At 32.0% G+C, this 17,870-nt stretch overlaps 1 protein-coding gene and 1 non-coding gene across 2 annotated transcripts; both read right to left on the reverse strand.

Annotated features, from left to right (window-relative positions):
- Positions 1 to 817: 817 nt before the first annotated feature.
- LOC146884584 (uncharacterized) lies at positions 818 to 2,164 on the reverse strand. The gene is made up of 2 exons (XM_085675631.1): positions 1,692 to 2,164; positions 818 to 1,634 (listed from the first exon to the last, which is right to left on the reverse strand). Exons 1-2 carry the CDS (start codon positions 2,162 to 2,164, stop codon positions 818 to 820), a joined length of 1,290 nt encoding a protein of 429 aa, XP_085531757.1.
- A 4,836-nt stretch (positions 2,165 to 7,000) lies between these two features.
- On the reverse strand, positions 7,001 to 7,074 carry TRNAI-AAU (transfer RNA isoleucine (anticodon AAU)). The gene has a single exon. It is a non-coding gene; the product is annotated as a tRNA-Ile (tRNA).
- Between the last annotated feature and the right edge of the window lie 10,796 nt (positions 7,075 to 17,870).

Genomic DNA, 17,870 nt, shown 5'->3' on the forward strand with positions numbered 1-17,870 from the left:
CATGCGAAGAAATTACATGCCCCAGAAACTGCACCTCGTCCAGCCAGAATTCACATTTGGACAGTTTACCGTATAGTTGGTGTTCCCTCAATACCTCTAGTACGATTCTCAGATGGCCTGCATGCTCCTCCCTAGTTTGAGAGTAGATGAGAATATCATATATAAACACTACCACAAATTTGTCCAGATATGGTTTGAAGATGCGGTTCATATAATCCATGAAGACAGCTGGAGCGTTGGTCACTCCAAAGGGCATCACGACATATTCGTAATGTCCATATCTCGATCTGAAAGCTGTCTTCTGGACGTCCTCCGACTTGACTAAGATCTGATGATAGCCAGACCTCAAGTCAATCTTGGAGAATACTCCTGCCCCTCTGAGCTGGTCAAGCAAATCATCAATTCTAGGCAGTGGGTACTTGTTCTTTATCGTTAATTTGTTCAACTGCCGATAATCGACACACAGTCGAGAACTACCGTCTTTCTTCTTCACTAACAACACCGGGGCCCCCCATGGTGAAGCACTGGGTCGAATGAATTTCTTCTCTAGCAGGTCTTCTATCTGATTCTTCAACTCTGCTAGTTCAGCCGGTGCCATTCTGTATGGCGCTGCCGACACTGGACCCGCTCCAGGGATTAGATCAATTGAGAAATCTATATCCCGGCTGGGCGGTAACTCAGGTATCTCGTCTGGAAATACGTCGACATATTCATCTACTACCGGTATCTTACTGATCTGCTCTTCTGTACTCATCTTCTTCTCTTGGGCCACTATCACAAAACAAGTCGACCCCCTATTCATCTCTTTCACCGCTTCTCAAGATGTCACCAACTCTATCCCCTCTGTTTCTGGAAACACAATTCTGCGCCGTCCACAATCAAGCACTACGTGGTTGATAGACAGCCAGTCCATTCCCAGTATGACCTCCAATCCCTCCAAGGGCAAGCAAACTAGATTCACCTTGAAGCGTCTGCCCTCTACCTCCATCAAGCATCCAACACAGGCTACGTTTGTTGAAACCTGTCCAGATGCGGGTGTCGAGACTATCAACTCGCATCCAAGGTCACGAGTGGACAACCCCAATTTCTTCACACAATCATGGGATATGAAAGAGTGCGAAGCTCCTGAATCGAATAGCACTAACACACTGTTATCAAAGAGTAAACACTGATCCAGAATCAGATTACCTGACCGGGTGGCCTCTGTGCTGGTCATGGCAAAAACCCGGCCTGCGGCTCTCGGCCTGTCAGATGAGGATGGCTGAGGTCGTGATGCTGGAACAGTCTTCCTATTAGGACATCTGTTGGCGAAGTGTCCTGGCTTATCACAGGCATAGCACTTACGAGTGCCCATGCCACTGCCTCCGCTGCTAGCGGGTCTAGTACAATCTCGCTGCAGATGTTCACCCTCACAGTTATAGCACCTCGGTTTCCACGAAGACGCAACTGGTCTACTATAGGGCTTCTTCTGGAGTCTGCCCTCAGCACTGTTCCTCTGTGTACGGTTAACCAGGCTGGGTCCCTTCTCTAGCTGCTCTACACTCTTGGCTTGCTCAACCAAGATTGGAAACTCTCGCACCCTCAGTGGCACAATGAAACGCCTTAGCTCATGTTTGAGCCCGCCTTCAAACTTTCTACAGCGTCATTCCTTCGTCACTGTCTGTGAGTAAAATCTCGAGAGGTATTCAAACCTCTCCACATAGTCCTGCACTGACAAACTTCCTTGTTGTAGGGTGAGAAACTCTGCCTCGCGCTCATGTTTAACGCTATCAGGGAAATACTTCTCCAGGAACCTCGTCCTGAAATTAGCCCAAGTCACCTCTTTAGCTCTATTCATCATCTGTTGCTGCATGCTCATCCACCAATACTCAGCCTCGGTCACCAGTAGAAAGGTGGCGAAGTTAAGCTTCTGAACCTCCGAGCACTCTATCACCCTGAATATTTTCTCGCACTCTCGGAGCCATGCATCTGCCTCATCTAAGGTGGCTTTCCCAGTGAATTTAGCCGGCTTGTGACGCATGAAGTCCTCCATCGTCACTGGTCTGACAGATGGGATCATAGCCCACGGGGGTGCTGCCACAGGCTGCATAGCATCCACCTTCCTGTGGATTGCGTTAGCAATCTCATCAGCTCCGGCGGTGTTTCTACGCCTCCTGTTTGCCATTGCCTGTGGACGCCACATATTTCAGCTGTTAAAATCAAACAGCTAAGGATCAAGATATACTCTAGCAAGTTTAACAATCACATACATCAACTAATTTTCACATAATAAGCGTCAGCTCACTCCCCAGTTTCCCAAAAGCATCAAAACGTTAGCTCTGATACCAAATGTAACATCCCTAGGGAATATTACTTAAAAATCAATATTAAAAGAAATAATTACATTAATAGTCATCTCGATAAAAATCCCAACGCGGGAAAATTTCAATTTATCACGCGCCAAAACTCATGACTAAATCCATAAAAGGTTACATGTTTCCAAGATCAGTATTTAAAACATAAAATACAAATGAGCAAAACCCTAGCTCTAATCCCATGCTAGCCCTCACTCCGCCATCGGAACATCCTCAGCATCACCTGTATCAACATCTGCTCCCGTGTAACGAGTTACACGATCATCGCCACACACAAACAGAAAGGGTGAGCTGAGAAAATAAAATAACAATCATATAAAACACAAGATAAATCATATACCCATTTTATTTTTTATATATATTTCTTGGCCAAGACCTTAACCCCAAGACTTATCAGTCTTCAAATCATACAATCGGTTAGCCTTGGACTCGGGAATCTGATGCTCACACGAACCTACCCGCTCGTGGTCCTGCCTCTACGAACCTCCCCGCTCGTAGTCCTGCTCTACGAACCTCCCCGCTCGTAGTCCTACTCTACGGACTTGCCCGCCCGTAGTCCAACACATGCGATCCACCAGCCTCCGTACCTCTCCGCACGTGGCATCTCTCAACGTGAGCACGAAACATACGAACCTACCTCGCTCGTATCCCCACGTAAGAGTAACTGAATATGAACCTCCCCGTTCATATCATCACATGTCAAACACCATCCATGAACCTACCCGCTCATGGCACAGCATCTCCCGATCCAAGAAAAGCATCATTGTCAGTTAAAATCAACACACTAGAAAGCAAAGAACAACAGCCTTTTCGCCTGGCTCGGCCCACACGCCGCCAGGCGAAACTGTTCCAGACCGCCTGGCGGTATCTACTCACCGCCAGGCGCCAGCGACCCCAGGGCCACTGTTTTCTCGTCACCGCCTGGCGGACCTCACCGTGCCGCCAGGCGCTATCCCATACAAGGACCCCTGACGCTAGTCGCACCGCCCGGCGCACCTACCCGTGCCGCCAGGTGCTGTATCAGCAGCGAAACCCCTCTGGTTTCCTTTAAGCAACTCAGTTAGTCTAATCTGATAAGTGGCTCCATTCCAGGGCCCCGAATAAACTCTTCTGTAGAATGTACATTATGGTTAGTCTACAACTAACATAAGTATCTACACCTAACTTTACCTTGGTCCCCCTTTATACAAGTTTTTACTATATGTGAGCTTTGTTATAGTAAGGCAATTCATCCCTATCTAAGGACACAGTCCACAATTTAATACCCTCAATTACATTCCAAGGTATATCCCACTGCATTAAGCCAACCTTCCCTCTCATCCGGCTTAGAATCCTTTTCCCATAATTCCTCATGCAATATAACATAACCAATTATCACCACTACTGATTATACCCCCCAATCCTTAACTAAAATCTGTTAGTCATAATCAGCCCTGGCTAGTCAAAATTTCACAAATACCATGCTTCCAGAAACCTGATCTAGTAATCACAATTCTCCCCTCTCCCTTTTCTCCCTTATGCACAACCCAACACCATGATTAGTTATACATCTACTCTTTACCATCCCTTTAATTAATCCTCACAGTATTTTATTCCCCTATTTTTCTATGTTGCCAAATTATCAATACCTTCACCTACTCCAAATCTCTACTCTCAATTCCGCCACCAAGACCTCACAAAATAGCCCCCTGCCCGTGTCATCGCCTGGCGGCGCTTTGCTTGCCGCCAGGCGGAGTAACAGTGCCTGCACGAACCAGGCTTCTTCCACACATGTGACAGACTCCACCCCTTTTTCCAGTACTCAGTTCCACCATATCCATTCACCCAGAAATGACCATACCTATTTTAAGGACTAGTTTTCCGTTCTTAATTCAATGCATATAGACTCCTCGATCTTTACCCTCTAGAATCCCCCAAATCAGTTCATTCACGAATATATCTAGAACATTGCCATACTCTGAATTCCAATTGGTTTCCGCCCAACCAAATATTCAATAGAAACTAAACATACCAATTTCAATAATCCAATTGATTAACACGCAAACAGCATTACAACTCACCAAAATAGAACGCAACAGGGTCGCACCACCTAGCAGAAATTCATCGCCGCCAAGCGGTTCATGCCAAATTAAGAACAACACACTAATCTGATGTGCCGCCTGGCGGTACGGGATGAACCGCCAGGCGATTTCTGGAAAAATCCAGAAACTTCAATACAACAGTGCAGAAAATGACGCAGTGATCATGCTATGATTCAAGGCATTGCACAGTTATTCAATTGCAATCAAAAAGGCAAGAAGACAACTCCCCAAACCTGGAATTTGCTTCAAATTTCGAATTAGTATGAGTGTGCTCCAATCAAAATCTCCTTGCCCTTGCTCACACTCCCACGCTAATTTCTTCTCCTTACTCTCCCTCTGCTTTCAGTCCCAAATCACCAAAACTTTCTGTCCAAGTCTCCCACGTACCCCAACACCTCTCCTTTCACTAATTCGCTCTTGGCTTGTGAGTAATCTATTCACTCATTCACTTTCCAAAACGAGAATTACTTTAAATGGGTTTAATAGCTATTGAGTGGATCATCCCTCTGATTTTTCAGCCCCCTTAGACAACTAGGTTAAGCTGCTCCTTTCAAATTCCATGCAAAAATAAAATTACTTTAAATGGGTTTAATAGCTATTGAGTGGATCATCCCTCTGATTTTTTAGCCCCCTTAGACAACTAGGTTAAGCTGCTCCTTTCAAATTCCATGCAAAAATAAAATTTGGCAAAACGAAATTATTTAGTTCTCACCAAGGTTTGAACCCACACTCATGCCCATACCCAACCAAGACCAAACCATTCAACCAATCCAGATTTCATGATAACTCCTACAATTCTAAGAGTTTATCATGACACCACGCATTCAATATATAATTACCTAAAAATACATAATTTAATAACATCAAAGTGACACACATAGGACTCGAACCCAAGTCCTCACACACAATCAAAGTACTCTCAACCATTTAAGCTAGCACTTTTCCACGTCATAGTCCCTCACATTTATTGCTTTAAATGTTCTCGCTACCCGTCCTAATTAAATAATTAATTAAATAACTATTTAATTTTCCCGGGTCTTACAGATGTGTCCATCGTTAAGAAGGATGAGAACATTTTGTTAAGAAGGCTCACAATACACTTGTTTCGAGCTTTAGTGATAAGGTGTTGAGGCAAGTCTTAAAAGGAGAAAATCACAATTGAACAACGGGTGAAGCTTGAGAGCTTGTACATGATTAAGTCCTCGAAGAATCATTTGTATCTAAAGCAAGTGTTGTACTCATAAAATTATAATGAGAAGGAAACTATCAAATAACTGGATGAATTTAACAAGTTGTTCCTCAGTCAGAAGAATATTGATGTGCAAATTGATGATGAGGATCAGGCATTGTTGTTTTTGTTGAAGTGTTCATTGCCTAAGATGCATGATCACTCCAAAGAAACCTTGTTGTATGGAAGAGAGACTCTCTCTCTTTCTCTCTCTCTCTCTCTCTCTCTTAAGGAGGTCCCAATTGTGATTCTTTATACTCTGACTTCTTTTCTTGATTTTGGTTTCTTTAATTTTTACAAATTTAATTAGTGGTAGATTCAAATTTTAGGGATCAAACACATGTTGCATGCAGAAAACAGGAGTTGGCACACAAGGTGTTTAATGAAATTTCAAAGAGGAACATTTCCTATGTTGTACACGGATTAGTTTTGCAATCACCCTCCATGTGCATTTATGAAGCTAAAAACCCTTAGATGACCACATTTATGGAGTTAACACCTATCCTTTTGTTTAGTCCAATTTTTTGCCACTTATGAATATAGTTTCTTCATATGCTTTTCCTATTGACAAATTTTAGAAAAATTAAAGTTATTGTCAACATTAATTATGAATCTTTTCTTTCACATTAAGGCGAAGAAACTTTAAATATTGAGGGTTTGGTTGTTGAAAGTTATTAATATTTCATTAATTCATTTCTACTACCAAATTCTACGAAACATGTTAAAGACAAGGCACAGAGTTTATTGTATATTCACTTCTCTTCTTTTTGTTCTCACCTATGATGCACCGATACTTTAACTTGAGTCACGTATCCGTGTCCGACACGTATCCGTGTCCGATACTTTAGGATATTTTATGATACTTATCAATGAAGTATCGAATTTATAAAGTTGTAGTACACTACAAGAAAATATTTGAATAATGATCAATTTTAGTGACAAAAAATAATTAGTCACTATATATTGTCCAATTTAGGTACCAATTTAAAAACTAAAAATTATTGACAACTAAAATAATTACAAAAAAATATAATTGGTCTCTAAATTGATAATTAAAATAGTTTCTATTATGAATTGATTTCTAAATCGGTCACTAACATTAGCTACCAAGGTTTTGACTACCAAAATAATTTGTATCTAAATAGGAAATTGGTCTCTAACATATTTTTGGTTACTAAAATTTGTCATTAATTAAGAGTTTTCTTGTAATGGTACTTTTATGATGACAATAATTTATATTTTTTTACTTTAGTATCGTATTCGTGTATCATAGATTGTATATTGAATAATTATAAAAACGTTTTTATTGGAAAAATAATTAGATGCAAAAAATCAAATGGCCTATACAGGTCTCGAACCTATGACCTTCGCGTTATTAGCACGACGCTCTAACCAACTGAGCTAATAGGCCATACATTTCTCTATTCTAAATACCGGTTAAACTTGTTTATTGAAAAAAAAAAATCCGGTAAACTTTTTTATTGGAAAAATAATTGGATACTGACTAATTATAAAAGGAAAAAAACAAAAAATTGTATATTGACTAATCTATTACATAATAAGAAAAGAAGATATTACCAAAATTAATATATTACCTATTGTCTTTGTTTGACAAGCTATGATGTACCGATACTTCGATTTGGGTCACGTATCAATGTCTGACATGTATCGTGTCCGATACTTTAGGATATTTTATCAATACTTATCAATGAAGTATCTAATTTATAAAGTCCTAGTATAGTACAAGAAAATATTTGAAATAATGATCAAATTTAGTGACAAAAAATAATTAGTCATTATATAGTGACCAAATTGACAACTAAAATAGTTTCAAAAAAATTATAATTGGTCTTTAAACTGTTATTTAGAATAGTTTCAATTATGAATTAGTTTCTAAATTGGTCACTAACATTAGCTATTAGGTTTTGACTACCAAAATAATTGGTCTCTAATTAGGAAATTTGGATTCATACAATAATAATCATATAATTATTATATTTTTTTTAAGAATTATTGTACATGTTTCAATATTCATTTATCACATATCGTATCTTATTATTTTGAAAATAAACGTATCGACATATCGGATACGTGTCGTATCCGATACACGTATCGTATCTGTGCATCATAGGTTTCACTAAATTGTGTTCTTGATCTTTCTAATTTTCAAAGTAAGTTGCAGGTCTTCTTTACTTATTTAAACTTTTTGGTTGTTTTTATTGGATAATTTATACTTTATTTAATGATAGATATATTTGTTCTGAATTTATTTATTTTCTGTTATCCGAAGTATGTGCTTGCTAATATGACTGGAAATAGGTTCATGTTTAGAATCACGAGTACAAAAATAGAAAAGACGGTTTGGAATCATAGAGCATATGAGAATTTTATTATATCATGCTTAGAGCAAGTCACAAATAAACACCTTGGCACTAGTTTTACTAAGAAGGGGTGGCTTGGAATTTTAACCAAATTTAAGGAGTTAACTGAAATAGATTTTCCAAAGTCAAAGTTTAAAAATCGGTATGATAACCTTAGAAGAGATTGGAAATCATGGTATGAATTATTTGGTAAAGAAATTGGCTTGGGATCGGACAATGTGAATAATACAATTGATGCACTAGATGATTAGTGAGAGAGAAAAATATTGATGTGTTAAATAAGTATGCATTTTAACACAAATTACATTTATGCTTAGTGTTACTATCATCATAATAATGATTTTAGGTTGTAAACATGTAGGAAAATCCTCAATATGGAAAATTTTGGCATTGTCCTTAATTTGGATGTAGGTTCGAGTGATAGTGAAGATAGTAGTGTTTGGGCAATAAATGATATTGAAGGCCTTAATTTCAATTTTTCACAAGGAACTAGTAGCTAAGGATTAGGAACACAAAAGAGTGGGGAGAAGAGAAAAAGAAACAATAAGGGTAGGAAAAAGGTAACTGCCTCATCAAGGATAACTGATGGGATAAGTGTAATAGTTGAATCATGTATACCACTTGTTGATGCTATAGCTAGTGCATCCATTGGTGATGTAGTGGCAAAACTTAGAAAAATTCCTAGGCTAAATGGTGACCATGTTTTTCGAGGCAAGTGTTTTCAATTGATGGTGCATAAGTCAAATAGAGAAATGTTCCTTGCATTGCGTGATGATGTGGATATCTTGATGGATTGACTTGATTACAACAAATAACTCAAGTGATTTAACAAATTGATTGTTGTGTAGTGAATACTAGTTTAAGGAAATTTTAATGCCTTGATGGATTGGCTTACTTTCTTGTATTTGCTTTATATCTATGGAACTTTGAATTATTGCTTCATGTTTCAAGAATGACTATCATATGTTTGTTTTATGCTTCTTAAACACTGAATTATTTTATGTTAATGTATGATTATAATCCTATGTGAAAATTCTGTAATGTCACTTGTTGGTAATCTTTTTTGGTAATATATTTGTACATGTGAAAATGGATAATATGAATAATAGAGAAGATTTTAAAACTAATATTGATGAAGATGATGATGATGACCTTATGAGAAAAGCATTGTATGTGAGTGCACTTGTGGGTGAGTATGCAATATAATATTTATGTAAAGAACCATGTAGAACTAGCAATCACACAAGCCCATTGCTGCATAAAATCTTACAAAGTCATCCTATTTGTTGTAATAAGATGTTTCATATGAAAAAAAAAATACTTTTCATCAACTATGAACAAATTTAGTTAATCATGGATTAATACCCCCTAACCGTATGGGTGTTGAAGAAATGGTAGCAATGTTCTTAAACATGGTTGGCCATGGGATATGCAATAAGATGCTCCTAGAGAAGTTTCAACACTTTAGAGAGGCAATAAGTTGACATTTTCATAATGTGTTAATTGCTTGATTAAATTGTCAATTAAATATATCAAACCAAAAGATCATTTGTTTCGAGTCATAAAAAAATTCAAAATGATCAATGATGGTACACATGTTCCTTGTGTGGTAACCTTGGTGAACAAGCAAGATTTATTGGAAGAAAAGGTGTTCCAACACAAAATAATGGATATCTATGATTGGAATATGTGTTTCAGCTTTGTATTAGCTGGATTCATGATGCTTGTATCTTTGACCATGTTGTTACAACTGCTAACATGAATTTTTCACATCCTCTTCCAGGTATGGTTTCTTTATTATGATTACAATTAAATTTTAATTTCAATTAAAGGTTATGTTTACATTTTTTTTCTATTTCACCAAAAATATATTATTCGTAGATGGCTATCCAACACTAGTGGGATATCTTGGTCTCAACAAATGTTAACGCTATCATTTTCCTAATTTTAGATGTAAAAGTGGATTTGAAAATCATAATGAAATATTCAACTACTACCACTTAAGTTTAAGGTGAATACTTGAAAGAACTTTTGGTATATGGAAGAACAAGTTTCTAAAAATTATTTCATACTCCACATATATATATATATATATATATATATATATATATATATATATATAAAGTTTTATATCAAGTCAATCTTGAATGTTTCTATATTTGTTGATTTAGTAGTCACTTAAAAAATTATTTCTCGGAACAATTTTGAAAATGGAAGTAATAATGTCTATAGAAATGATACAAAAGTATAAATGCCCATTACTCAAAATCAATTTTAGAAAAATATTTAATATATGAAAATCATGGTTACATTTTATGTCATCTAAACAAAAATCAAGTCAGTTTTAAACCACTTTCATTCAAATTCAATTTTACAATTTCACACTTATTAAGATGAATTCAACCAAGCATATATCCAAACACATAAACTAAAATGGGCCAAAGCAATTCAATCTGCAAACACAAATTGATATCGTTTACCACATGAAATATAAAGGTAAACAATTAATTGTTGCACACTTTTTATACTTATGGCTCTTTTTAATAAAAAAAAGGATGACCCTTAATATATTTTTTTAAAGCCGAAAGGATGCCCCTTAATCTATGAAAAGGGTTTATGTTTGGGTGATGATGTCACCGGTAAGTTAACACCAAATACGTATACGTCACCCTCCCTTCAATAATCTAATGACCAATGCACAACAGGAAGTGGGGACATGTACTTATAATAATTATTATAATAATTAAAATATATTTGAAATCAATGAATTAGAGTACATGCACCAAACACCCCGTTGCTTAAATATTAAATTCAATTAAAAATCAAACTTTATTAAAGTCAAATGCTATCAGCACACAATTATATAGCTACTTCTAGGAACAATTTTAGTCAATCACTATTTTCATTTTCATTTTTAGAAAAATGTTATACATATATAATATTCCCAGCAATATCTGTTCGTAGCTTCTAGTCACAGCAAAAGGTTCTAGTTTTGGAGACGTGTTCATAACGAGATGCAAGTTGAACTTCAGATTTGTCGTCATGTATATGTAATTTGTTATCTGATTTTTTTCAATATCGGTTTTCAAATTGTCAACCATCTTCTACAAATTTCTAGCTACACCCGTATATGGGTTAAATATATTTTATCCCTTAATTTTTAGAAAATTTTAAAATTAATCCATTTCAAAATTTTAAATTAATTCAGTCTTTCATCTTTTAAAATATGTAGATTTAATTTCTTTAATCAAATTTTGTTAAGTTTATTTGATATTTCAAGCGTATTTTATAATAGTATTTGACTTAACATTAAAACAAAAATGTGTCAAACAATATAAATAACTCAAATGCAATTCTGAAATGCGTACGAAACATTAAATAAACCTAACAAAATTTAATTAAAAGGACTAAATCCAAGTATTTCAAAAAATAAATACTAAATTGATTCAAAATTTCGAAATGAACTCATTCCAAAATTTACTAAAAAGTTAAAAGATAAAAACATATTTAATCTTATATTATATTCATTTTGGAAATATGTATATTTTTAAGAAAAAGTTCTTTTTCTTTTCTTCTTCCATCCACCACGTCTGCATCGTTATCAATTACGTTTAAGTATATTTCAGGGCTGATCTGTAGCGTCATTTAATTTTTTTTTTTCGCATTATTTGTATGATTATTTTAGTGAATTTCTTAATTACATGAAAATTCAACCAAGTGCATGCAAGGAATACGTAGTTTCCGAGCAACTAAACTAAACTGTGTTCTGGTTTTGCATGACACTTCCAAGTGTATTATGTCCACATCAAATATTATATATATATATATATATATATATATATATATATATATTATCTTTTGATTACCTAAGCGAGATAGGTGAAGTTGCAAGTGTATGTTTAGAGGCTGACTAAGCCTAACTTGAAGCAAATGATAGGATAAATGAAACTTAGAAAATGATTATATATTTTGTTTGAAGTGTCTGTATAAGGTATAAGATTTAGATGTAGGCAAGGTATCTTTCCTTTGACTGAAATTAGAGTTAGAATATGTTTATAAACATTTCTTTTCCACAAATGATATAGGAGAGAGAAAAATATAAGAAAGAATAAAATAAAATAAGTTAAAAAATTATCTTATTGTTCTCCTCTTTAATCTATAAATGAATTTGTTTTTTTCTATACTAAAAAAATGAAATCATCTTATTTATATGATTGCAGGTTACATACTAATACTATAACATGAAATTAGAATAAAACAAGAATAGTTGTTGAAACCTAAGTATATAATTACTAATATCTATCATAATTCTCTTCTACAGCTATATATATATATATATATATATATATATATATATATATATATATATATATATATATATATATATATATATTAGATGACTTATAGAGTTTTGTATTAAGTTTTAAACTTGGAAACCGCGTTTTGCAATATCAATTATTTTGTAATAAATTGTTAGGATTTTAAAGCAATAGAAATGTAGGAGAGGTCTCTTTAGAAGAATAAATCTTGTTCTTGAACAAAGCTATTAGAGGGAAAGAAAGACTTTTTGGAATAGGTAAGTCTATATGTTAGAAGAAGAATTTATTGGTAGAATATACCATGTCAAACTTGTCATAGAAACAATTTACTTCACAGATAATCTCTCTTGTAATGTGAAAATTGTAAAAAAAAACATATGACTTTATCAAACATGATGAAGAAAATTGATTTTAGACGCTTTTAATGGAAATTTGTTTTATATTTTTCTTAACTTATAAATCATAATGCAATTACTTGAAGAATCTTGTTGATACAAAAATAATAAAGTAACGTAAAAAGAGAGATAAAAAAACTAAATATTGAAGAACACACTTATAATTTATATTGGTTTGGATTCAATCCATCCTATATTCAATTCTTAACTTTTCTTCCTAAAAAAATAGTTTCCACTATCAACAAAAAGGTTTTACAAAGTTAACCAACAATTACAAATAAACTAAAGGATATACGCCTTAATCAACTACAGATAACAAAAATGATACATGTTTTGTTCACTTCTAAACCACTTCAAACATATATATCTTAACCTTATCTATTCTTTGACCATCTAAGAAGATGTTTGTCTCGTCAACTCTACAAAACAACAACCCATAAACACTACCGAAACACCTAACAATACAATTCAAACAACAAGTCTTGAACACACTCCAAACAACACAATAAAAAGAGTTTACCAAACTAGAAAGAATACTAGGACTTTGTAAAATCAACTCAACCTTTGTTTACTTTTAAAACTTTTGGTAGCACTTGAAAATTACGTGTATAGCGCAAAAAATATTAGTGTGATTTCATATATATGATTGCGAAAGTTGTATAAAAGATTTAAGGTGAATCTTTATTTATAAAGTTTTCAAACCAAGTATATTTATTTGTTATTGTAAAAGATAATCGATTATTTTATTCTAAAAACTTCTTAAAAGTACATTATTAGAAAATTTAGAAAATGAGTATTTAGTGTCCATCAAAAGTCGACACTAAATAGCTATTAGGTGTCAACTTTACATTTCGTGTGTATGTGATGCTAAAATCATGTACATTGTCTGTCATCGAAGGCTGACTCTAACTAGTGTTGGCTTAGTTAATGCTACTAATAAAGGAGAGGAAAAAAAGATAAATGAAGGATATGTATGTGGATAAAAAGATAAGTGTGAATGAAAGATACTAGTATGATGAGATTTCTAAATGAGAATGAAGAATATATATATATATATATATATATATATATATATATATATATATATATATATATATATATATAAGAGAGAATAAATTTTTGAATGAGGAAATTTATCATCTTTAAATATTTAATATGAAGAACGCACACAAATTTGTAATATACTGACACTAATTTAAATAAATATAAAACTGAAAATAAATAAGATTTGAGTTGCTAATAAAAACTAACATTATTTATTTTAATTTTGTTTTTATAGTTAATGTTCATTTAGCCAACACTAACTTAAATAAATAAAATATTTAAAATATATAAGGTTAGCGAAAATTTTATTTATTTTTAATATTTATTTTAGTCTTTTCATAATTAACGTCTGCTTAATTCATGTTAATTTAAATAAATATAAATATTAAAATAAATAAGGTTAATGTCTATATAATAGTAATCTTATTAAGTTTGAATATTTATTTTAATTTATTTTTTATAGTTATTGTCAACTTAGCTTATGCTATAAGTTAAGTAAATATAAATATTAAACGTATATAACATTAACATATTTTAAGTCGATTTAATCTTATATAATTTTAATATTTATTTTAGTTACTTTTATAATTAACATTCGCTTAACCAACAATATCTTACATAAATATAAATATTAAAAATTGAAAACTAACTTAGCATACATTTATTTAATAAATATAACTTACATACATTTATTTAATACAAAAATTGAAAACTAATTTTATGTTTTCTTAACTTTTTTTTTTTTTTGGTTTTAAAAGATTAACTTAGCATTGATTAATAGGACAATAACACAAGTATTTATTTACTAAAAACAGTTATAAATAATACTACTTAAATTAAAAGTAATATTCTGCATCATATTAGGGTCGACTAAGCATGAGCTAACAATGTCATAATTTGCCTTATGCCAATAGCCAACTTTATGTTTTGTTGTATTGACAGTTTAATCAAATATAGCAAAATCTAATAGATTTTCAACATTTTAAGTTTGTTTTTTTGTTTTAGAAAATTGTATTCCCCTTTCTAATGTAGGTTGTGGTATTGATTTTTAAAATCCTACTAAATACCTTGTGTGAAAGACACAAACATAACAAATAAAGCTAGTCATAAACATCTTCACAATTGTTAGAAGGAGTGATGATGCATTTGTTTTAGGTCACAACCGTTGTTCATTAATTGGTGAAATTTGTAACCCATGACTCCAAAATCAACACCACTCTTATCATCATAATCAACCTCTTCTACACCATCATCATCAACCTCACCTAAACCACAAACATCCTCTTCACCATCGCCAACTTCAACCTCTACGTCCTCAACAATAAAATCACTATCGCTAATTCTTCAAATTATGACCACATATTGGAATTCACTCCTTGCACATGCTCCAACTTCCTTTGTGATGGAAAATAGTTGCGAAACCCATCTCCTGCAAAAAAATAAATAAATAACAGGCCTAACAAATAAAACCACAAATAACAGTTAATCCCACATTCAACGAAAAGAAAAAAACACCAATTTTCACCACAACATAACCCTAAATGCAACGAATACAAGGAAACATTGACCTATCTTGTATTAGCCTTGCTCTTAACCACGCGATTCAACCTCTGTTCATGCTGCAAAGAACCCTTCCACCACTGTTCGTGACGCAAAGAACCCCTCCACCATGTTTGTGGCCCAAAGAACCCTTCCATATTTGTTCGTGATGCAAACAACCCCAATCTTTTGATTTCACAAAGAAACCCATCTTTTAGTATAAGCTTTCCATTTCAGGGTTTAATTTGACCATTGATTCAATTTCCTTAAAACAAATTCATTTTAATTAAAACTAGGGTAAACACAAACATGTATTTGAGTATGCATTTTTATATGTTTGATATTATATTAGTAGTTAATGATATTATAATGTTATTAAGTTAATAAATAAAATAAAATTATATTTATAAAAAAAAAATTTAAAAATATAAAAGATAACTATTAATAAATAGGAGAGAAAAGAAGAAAAAGATAAATAAATAGTTTTATAAAAACTTTTAAAAATAACTATTAAATTTTTAAAATTTAACAAATAATAATATTATAAAAGGTAAAATTAAAATTATGAAAACTGAAAAAAAAAATCTCTGTGTATATAGTTATAAATATTTAATACATTAAAACGTTAAGAAGCAGCGTTGCATTTAATAAAAAAATTTAATTTTCATTAAAAAAATTAAATTCAACATGTGGTACGTATGTGTCACTCTATCACACTCTACGTGTAAGAAGGACAAATGCTTAAGTTAAACATACTTTGTCACACGTAGAAAAAAATTTAACGCCATAAAAAGTAAGGAACTAAAATCATTATTTTTAAAGAGGCCAAACAAAACCAGTTGCAAATTTTTAGTGTAGTTGAGGGATAAAATAGTTAACAAAAATAAAGTTTAATTATCTATCAATTATTTTTTACATATTTTTTTCATGAATAAAAAATATATTTCTCCATTATTCATGAAAAATTGACATATTTCTCATAGAATATTTTCCATAAATACTTTTTATGAATAGTTATAAACTTTGCATGAATATAATGGTGAAAAACTTAAATATAATTAGGTAATATTTAGTTATAGAAATTACTATTCTTGGGAAATGGCAAAAGTCATTTCCTACAAGCATATTACACACAAATTATTTTACTCTGGGAAATTCTCGAGAAAAATACTTTAATTCATAGATTTTGAATGTTTCTTACCAATTTTGATGATAAGAAATTTTATTGTTTCTTGTAGTGTATAATTACACGATACAAATAAAATTCCCTTTTTTATTAGTCAATTTTTTCATTCATTTTTTATGTTCAATTTTGTTTTTTTAATTTACAAATTTTTCAAAGTCATTTACCCTTTTTTATATTTAAATTTAATTTATCTATATTTTAATAAAAAATAAATAAATATTAATATTACCGTTTATAATTTAACAAAAAACTAAATAATTAATTCACTAAATATTTATTTTTCTAAGAAATTATTTTTTTCAAATATTTATTTTTCTAATAAATTATTTCTTAAAATAATTAATTTTATAAATTATTATTTTTAAATAAAATCTAATGTAAAATAATTATTTTTCTAAACTATTGTTTTTTAAAATATATACTTTTCTAAAATATTATTAGCTTTATAAATTTTTATTTTTTTTAAACGTATATTTTAATTTTATTCTTAATATTTATTTTTAAACTGTTTATTTTTCAAAGTAATTATTCTTTGAATTTCCAAAATTTCCTTCCCTTCATCTTTAAAACAAAAAAAAACAAAAAAATTAAACCAACTCATAATTCAATTCTTCAAGAACTGAATTAAAACTATAATTCTAACATAAAAACCATAAATCACATTCATAGTTTGGAGATACTAAGCATGTGAAATTATGATAAGTTTAGTCAATAATTTCAAATTTAAATTATGAATAAGTTTAGTCAATAAAACTTCTATCGAAGAGAAACAAATGAAAGGCTTCCATAAAAATACTTATAGAATCGAGAATGAAGTTTTTATTCTGTATATGTCAGATCATAAATTAGTAAAATCCTAAATGTTTTTAACTTTTTAACTTTTTAGAATGAAATAGGTACATAATTCTTATGAATAGGACCAGATCTTATTACGTGATATTTACATAAGATTCATCTTTCTCATTCTTAAGCAAGTTTTCGAGAGGACTTAATTGATCCATGATTTATTCTGTTTTTTGTTTCCTTTTCATTTGTTTCGAGAGATATATTCATCAATCTCGAATCTTTTTCCATCGAGATGAATAGATTCATGGATCATTTAAGCTCAACATCTCATTGTTTATTTATATTATAATCTTATTAAAATTTTATTTTTCTCTTATTATAGTCTTATTTGAATTATACTTTGCTTATTATAGACTCGATCGTCTGATACTAATACAAATCGTGAGTAAGATCATCTTTCCTCCTTTTAAACTTAATTTATCATAGTTTCAAGATTGGAAATCACTCGTAAAACCCATTAGTAAGTTCCCCTTCCATGAAACACAGCTACATATTGC

This window comes from Vigna unguiculata, chromosome 7 (assembly GCF_037176805.1).
Source record: "Vigna unguiculata cultivar grain cowpea cultivar isolate G323 ecotype 2 chromosome 7, ASM3717680v1, whole genome shotgun sequence".
Taxonomy (NCBI): Eukaryota; Viridiplantae; Streptophyta; class Magnoliopsida; order Fabales; family Fabaceae; genus Vigna; species Vigna unguiculata.

What these genes read in the sequence shown, in the direction of transcription:
- LOC146884584 (XM_085675631.1), bottom strand. Translation starts at nt 2,164, where the DNA reads ATGGCAAACAGGAGGCGTAGAAACACCGCCGGAGCTGATGAGATTGCT. An exon ending in GTGCAGGACTATGTGGAGAG is followed by an intron (nt 1,635 to 1,691) that starts GTTTGAATACCT and finishes ATGACGCTGTAG; the next exon opens with AAAGTTTGAAGGCGGGCTCA.